Consider the following 7,588-nt stretch of genomic DNA (forward strand, 5'->3'; position numbering starts at 1 on the left):
ATTCAAATGGTGTTTACTGAGGCTGAAAGTGGGACAGGCATGTGTACCTATCAAATCATTTCTTCATGAATCTTGCTTTTTTCTGAAACAAAGGAAGGATATTCCTGGAATGAAAGAAAGAATGCATGGTGATGTGTATTTATGGTCCTTGTGGTTACTTCATTTTTACCAGTATTAGTTAGGACTATTACTTTAAGGTCTGGGCAATAGAAGATGCCATGCCCTAGAATACAGCATGTTTCAGGGAATGTTTAATTCTCTCCCATGTTTAAGAATATAAAGATTTCTCTTAAAATACTTTGCAGTAATGTTATGTGGCTTTATAACTGAGTTGTGGTTGCTCTTTTGTATTTTACAATAACAGCAGTTGACATCCTATCCTGTAAACAAATGGCCTTTTAATGCTGTTTTTCTTGTATGTTAGAACTAAGTTTTAAATCTTAAAAAAAAAAAAAAAAACAGTACACAATTTTGGGTGAACTATTAGACATTTAATCTTTTGGTGCAACATTTATTATGTGAATTAACATCAACTGTGTGCAACACTGATTCTTAGGATTATGAAAACAAAGTTACATAAAAACAAGTGCAGAAACAAGCATTTAGCATGCTGTACAATTTATTCTGCAATCCACTAAACAGATTTAATCATACGAAACTATGACTAATCAGAACCAATACTTCTACAGTCTGCTTAATTATAATTAATACACAATCATAAACATTATTTTATTAATATGAATACTTGCATGTATGTATGTAACTAATACTATTTAAAAATGTATTTAACATATATTAAATTCACCATGTTCATTCAAGCCAGTGTAAAATCTTAATGTGTGGAAACCAGTGTGACATGTTAAAATCATTTATATACTTCATAAGAACACTTACACAAAATTTTCCAAAAGCATTAATTCTGTCCTGGAATTCTGACATACATGGTCAAAAGTATGTGCACACCTTCACAACTACTTCTACAACTATGTTTGGACTCTACAGCCATGTTTGCTTTCATTAGAAAATAATTTCATAAAACATCTTATATTTAGGCCAATATTCTACCACATATATTCATTATGACATGAATCTGAAACACCCTGGCCAATTTTAAGAGAATAATTTTAAGATGTACTAGGAGGGAACTACTACTACTAATTTTTATTCTTAAAAACAATGAGGAAAACCAGTGTAGCGGAAAAGACGACTAACCTATTACAAATACACAATTCAGTGCTAGACCAACGCAAGGATGAGTATCCTCTTTCCATCTTTTTAGTAACCCGGCCTACCATGAGAGACTACAACAATCTGAGGAGCCGGTCTTTGATTTGATGCAAAAACTGCAGAAACAACAACAGCAACTACGACTGTAATAAGCCCCCAGAAGATTATACTGCTGATAATGGACCCTTCTGTTGTAGCTGGAGGAACCTCGTTTGTGTTATCATACTCAGCGCTTTCATAGATGCTTTCAAAAATGGCAAGTTTCATGAGTCTGAGTTGAAGTCCACGGTAAAGCTTCAAGGATGTTACTATCTCTCCAGATGCCCTTCCATTTAGTGGGTACTCATTTATGGGTTTTTCTTCATTTTCGTCTTTATAAATGCCAATTTTCATCTCAGTTTCTAGCATATCAGCTGGGATTCCACTCCATATAATCCTTGCTATCCCATCTGCCGTGGATTTCAGCTCTAGAAGTAGGTCATGTAACTGTAAGTTCCTATTGCTATGATAACGCTTATAGCATTGTTTAAATTCGTTTTTGTTGTCGTAACCAGTCTGGTACAAAAACGCTTGAAGTAATGGATAGTTCTGAAACTTTTGCTGTATTCGTGCAAACCTTTGGTCAATGGGATCCTCTTTATCCTTTTTCTTTTCCTCAGTTTCGATACAGTATTCTGCGATTTCCCGGAGCAGGTCCTCGCTGATCTTGTATGTTAAACTTCCATCATAATCACTGCCTCGATTTCTGTCCTCAGAATGCTGCGTTATGTAAATTTCATACACTATGGCTGGATTGTTCTTCTGAACCTTAATCACAATTCGGTCAATGTTGTTTTGTCGATGCCAGTAATTCTTAAAGTCCTCTGTGACGTAATCAGGCAACTGCGGATTCTCCATCTTTGGATTAAGGTTGCCAACAGTGTAATATGCGTAATTTGTATTGACCAGGTTGGGAAAAACATTATCATAGTTTTTATACAAATGAAAGCCAAAATGTCCTTCCCCTGGGTTAAAATTAAGATGCAGATTTCCATTGTTGTCAAGTGTACCTTCACAAACCAGCCAGTACAAGAGCAGGAGGCCGTGCCTTGGGAAAGTTTTACCAAACTTTACTGCTGACAGATCTTTTATGCTGTTTAGGATGTGAAAGCTGTAGACGCTGGCTATGAGCAGAAAAACAAGAAGGCAGCAAAGTCTTCTGGTCCCCATCTTCAAATCTAAAAAATAAAACATTTTATATTTTATAGGTTTTATTAAAGTTGACATGTAATAGATATTAAATGTCAAGAAAAGAAGTTGCTGGGACCCCTGCAGAAGCTGTTGCCTAGGTTGTACATGTCAATGCAAAGGTATTTTCTTTTTTCCTGATTTCTTTCATTTTTAAAATTTAAAAATATGAAATTGGCACCCTGGTAAATCAGAATCGGAGAATAAAATAGCTATCAATTATTATTTATGCATATTTAATATTAATACTGTAGCAGGATACTTTATTGAAAGTAAAAGCATAAAACGAAAGTATGTGGACACCTGACATCCCAGTTCAAAATCATAGCCATTAATATGAATCTGCCTCCTTTCCCCCACTCCAGCTATAACAGTCTCCACTCTTCTGGGAATGCTTTCTACAAGCTTTTGGTGTTTGTAAGAGTGTGTGCCTATTTAGTCAAAATGACATTTGGTAGGTGAAGCACAGATGCTGGACAAACTGGTCTAACTTGCAATCTATGTTCCAGTCCATCCTAAATATGTACATTGAGATTGTGTTGTGTGTCAGACAGAGGGGACAGTGAGTGAGAGAGAAGAAGAACGTCTGCTGAGTAAAGTATTTACTTTTGTGCAATTACACCTAAATACTGAGTTATTGTTGTTTCTGGTAGATACATTATATAAAAACAGAAGGAAATGTATTATGGTGTATGAAATGTGATGTATGTGTTTTATGTACAGTATTACTGTGTAGTGATGTTTATTATTCTTTATTACAGAAATGTTTATTCTATAATTTAAGATTTAAGGGAAAATATACTTGTATTTATCACAAAAAAACATTTAAGACAGAAAGGTTAGGTAAGGGAGAGGTTTGAGAGGTCTGGCATGGATTAATTCTATTTACATTATTTCTTATGCGAAAAATAGGTTTAACATACATTTTCTGCATTTAGCAGACACTTATCCAGAGCGACTTACAGAAGTGCTTCCATAGTAAACAACAGTTGAAGAACACAAATATGCTGAAACCTGTTAGAACCAAAGTTTTTTTTTTTTTTTTGAAAAACATTTTGACTTAAGAACAAGGGTCTACTGTACTTTAATCAGTTCTGAATAAACCACTGCTGAACATCACATCACTTCCTTCAGCAACAAGCAAGATTTTCTAAACCGAAAGTGATGCTCATGCTCTTTTTTAATTAATTAATTAATTTATTTATTTACATATTTGACCTTAAACCGAGGTTTTTATGTGGAATTTTATCTGTTAATTTACAATGTTTTTTTTAATATGGAAAAATATCCAGTGAGCGAACTGGAAAACCCTGAAACCTCCAACGTGTGCACAGGAAACTGACTCAATTCCCTTTTGCTTTATATTTATTAACATAGTTTCTAACAGAATCATAATAACAGAATCATACATCTACTTTATTTTAATGTAACTATAAAATGAAAGAAGCTGCACTGAGAAAATAATCGTTTTTACTCACCTTTTTAATACTTGCAGGTGGAGTCAGTCAGTGAATGAGTGAAGCCTGACTGGGCTGCAGCTCTCTCAGTACTGCGGTTTCTCCACTTTTACTTTCGCTTTGACTTATCTGCTCTCTGATTGGCTGATTTGAATTTCACGTGACCACTCGACCGTTATCTGTACCGTTATTTCTCCCTATATAAGTTCATAAGCGGCTCGTTCGCTTGCAAGAAAAAGTTTGTGAACCCGTTGACCTGGACTTTTGCTTTGATAGCACATTAAATGTATCTAACTACACACACACACACACACACACACACACACACACACACACACACAAGAAGTACTACAATTAAACTATTAATCTCTTCTGATTCATCTAACTAAATACATTTGGACAGATGGGAGAAGCTTAAGGTTCCTTTGGCCAAAATGAATAAGAGTAATATTATAATACCATTAGTTATTCCCCCTCACTTTAATTACCAATCTTTGACAAGACGTTTGTCCATAACATAGTCAAATTATTTTATGGCAGGAAAAAAACTCATACAAGTTTTTTATTATTATTATTATTATTTTTTATTAACCTTTATTTAACCAGGAAAATCTCATTGAGATTAAGAATCTCTTTTTCAAGAGAGTCCTGGCCAAGAATGGCAGCAGCACACATCCGTTTCAATACATAAAACATAAACAATTTTCACAGTACAGATAACAACAACCATAATACGTAGACTATAAGATAAAAAAAGAGAGAAAATAAACAGCCTAAAACAGCTAAGAAGAATCTTGTGAATAAAAACATTTACAACATAATGCCTCTTGTACATAATGTTTTAGTCTAGTCTTAAAAACATTCAAAGAGACCAATCACTTCAGATCCAAACCGTTCTGTAGTTGGTCTCAGTTTGATGGAGCAGCAAACTGAAACTATTTTTTACCAAGTTCTGTATGGACTTTAGATATTGTTAATAAAATTAAATCCTCCGAACGCAGCGAATAACCCCCTGTGGATTTCTTAACAATATAAAACAGGAGGTAAGAGAGAAGCAAACCCAACATTGCCTTATATAGTGACAAAGTCTGCGGGAGGACAACGCAGTCCATCCAACACGGGCGCACAGTGCACAATGGTGGGTAAGAGCTTCAAGATTAGTAATAAAATGTAAGACAGAATCCAACAAATGCAACACCTGTGTCATAAGAGAACAAAAAACCTGGAAGCCTGTCATTACTTGCTGAACAAAAATGAAGGTGGCTTGGACTGGTTAGCATAATAGAAAGATTTGAACTTCCTATTGCACCCAGCTGATTTACTCACATTTATATATCATCTACATTATATAGCAATGGGGAACTTTCAACATTCAACTCAACATACTGTAGTTAAAGTATAATCTGAAGGTTAAGAACAACTTCTGGTGGTACCTTCAAATGTGAAAAACTTGGGTACAGTCAAGTAGTAATATGGCTAATGGGGAGAATGAATTGAGAACATATACCATACCATAAGAATACCACAAAGCATCTGCTTTTATAATTTATTTATTAACTCATGTAGATCTCTATTGTGTAATTGAGAGACAAAAAGATAAAAAAACCGAGACAAAGGTTGCAGTTATCAAGTACAGCATAGTATATCATGGATACGTTATCACCCCTGTTGTTAAGTTACATAGAATGGGTCTAAGCAGGAATAATAAATGTTGGAAAAGCTGCAAACAAAAGGATACATGTGTTGTACATGCTAAATAGGAATGTCCTAATATAAAACCATTTTGAAATGTTGATCAAGCTAACACATGCATTATGTAATACATTGATGTCACCAATGACTGAAACGGCATCATATGAAGGTATGTTAGGGCGATACAGAAAAAGTACACAAAATGTCTACTACAGTTTGTATTAGGTACAATAGCTGATTAAATTATAATTTACAATTAATGCATTAGGCACATATTGCATATTAAACATTATTTGTCAAAAGCCAGTGTGTTTTGTGTGTGTGTGTGGGGGGGGGGGGGGGGGGGGGGGGGGAGGTTGGTGTACTGTTCCCATTTCATGCAATCCCAGTAGTTTGTCATGACTAAGGTCTGTATTTCTGAATTCCCAAGGGTTACAGGATGACACGTATAAAAATCCTGGATTTTCTTTGGGAGCTTTTAGTCAAGGCCCTTTGGACATATCTATCTGGAACATCAGCATTCTGTGGGATTAAAACCTGGACCAAGGTTGTACTTGTTCCAGACCTGTGGGGCTTATTCACCCAAATTTGCAGATTGTGGTACCGCTGATTATTGTGGTTTATCAGACCTGTAGGTCAATGCGGAGGTTTTATGTGGTAATCAGGTTAGACCTGGCCTGGTTGTTTAAGTAGCCATTGTTTCAGCTGGAAATTCTGTTTGATAAATCGTTTTCATAACCACTCCTATTAGTAATTGCTGAAGGGTCCCGCCTAGCCCCGGAACTTGGTTACCTTTTTATTTTCCTCATCCATAATATCACAGAAAATCTCTTCATTATTATTAGCATGATCATATTGCCTTCTTTACGCTTGGGTGCATAGCAATTACATCAGACAGATTTGACAACCCCACATTTGCCATAAGATAATAAGCCTGTCCAGCACCAGGTGTAATCTTTTCCATGGGTGTCACACGTGTAACCTGAGCGGCATGGTTCGTTCTTGTATGTAACATCAGTTGCTGGGGAGCAGTAGTCCCATCCTTGTTCTGTGTTGCACCAGAAGTAGTCTTTTTTCTCATAATAAACACAGTCATCGATGCAGATTTTCTGGTATGTTGAACTCATATGTATGTTTTCCTTGGGCTCTACGTTTCCACAGTAACCCCAGCCATCACCTTTCTTATAGCACCAGGAGTAAGAGTAATCATATTTCCCACAGGGATAGTCATCCAGACATGGGTTGCCATAATAATCACTGTTTTTTTGGTGAGCAGTAATCCCAGTTTGTCCTGGTTTCGCACCAGTAGTAGCTAGATCCAGCTGTCTCACAGTTGCTCGCACACTTCCCATTACTTGTGTAATAGTAAAGAGATGAATCATGCCCCCAAGTCCCTTCATAACCAGTCTGGTACAAAAACGCATGAAGAAATGGATAGTTCTGAAACTTTTGCTGTATTCGTGCAAACCTTTGGTCAATGGGATCCTCTTTATCCTTTTTCTTTTCCTCAGTCTCGATACAGTATTCTGCGATTTCCTTGAGCAGCTCCTCGCTGATCTTGTATGTTAAACGTCCGTCATAATCACTGCCTCGATTTCTGTCCTCAAAATGCTGCGTTATGTAAATTTCATTCACTAGGGCTGGATTGTTCTTCTGAACCTTAATCACAATTTGGTCAATGTTTTTTTGTGAGTGCCTGGAATTCCTAAAGTCCTCTGTGACGTAACCAGGCAACCGCGGATTCTCCTTCTCCAGATTAAGGTTGCCAACAGTGTAATATTCATAATTTGTGTTGACCAGGTTGGGAAAAACATTATCATAGTTTTTATAAGGATGAAAGCCAAAAAGTCCCTCCCTTGGGTTAAAATTAAGAAGCAGATTTCCATTGTTGTCAGGTGTACCTTCACAAACCAGCCAGTACAAGAGCAGGAGGCCGTGCGTAGGAAAAGTTTTACCAAACTTTACTTCTGACAGATCTTTCCTGT

The 7,588-nt window shown here is 36.2% G+C and overlaps 1 protein-coding gene across 1 annotated transcript; it reads right to left on the minus strand.

Annotated features, from left to right (window-relative positions):
• Window positions 1-1,275: 1,275 nt before the first annotated feature.
• LOC134327104 (uncharacterized) lies at window positions 1,276-3,960 on the minus strand. Its single transcript, XM_063009182.1, has 2 exons — window positions 3,933-3,960; window positions 1,276-2,444 (listed from the first exon to the last, which is right to left on the minus strand). The coding sequence occupies exon 2, from the start codon at window positions 2,434-2,436 to the stop codon at window positions 1,276-1,278; it is 1,161 nt and encodes a 386-aa protein (XP_062865252.1). The 5' UTR covers window positions 2,437-2,444; window positions 3,933-3,960.
• Window positions 3,961-7,588: the final 3,628 nt, after the last annotated feature.

This window comes from Trichomycterus rosablanca, chromosome 14, assembly GCF_030014385.1.
Source record: "Trichomycterus rosablanca isolate fTriRos1 chromosome 14, fTriRos1.hap1, whole genome shotgun sequence".
NCBI classification, from domain to species: Eukaryota; Metazoa; Chordata; class Actinopteri; order Siluriformes; family Trichomycteridae; genus Trichomycterus; species Trichomycterus rosablanca.

Coding starts and splice junctions, on each gene's coding strand:
- LOC134327104 (XM_063009182.1), bottom strand. CDS start 2,436: ATGGGGACCAGAAGACTTTGCTGCCTTCTTGTTTTTCTGCTCATAGCC.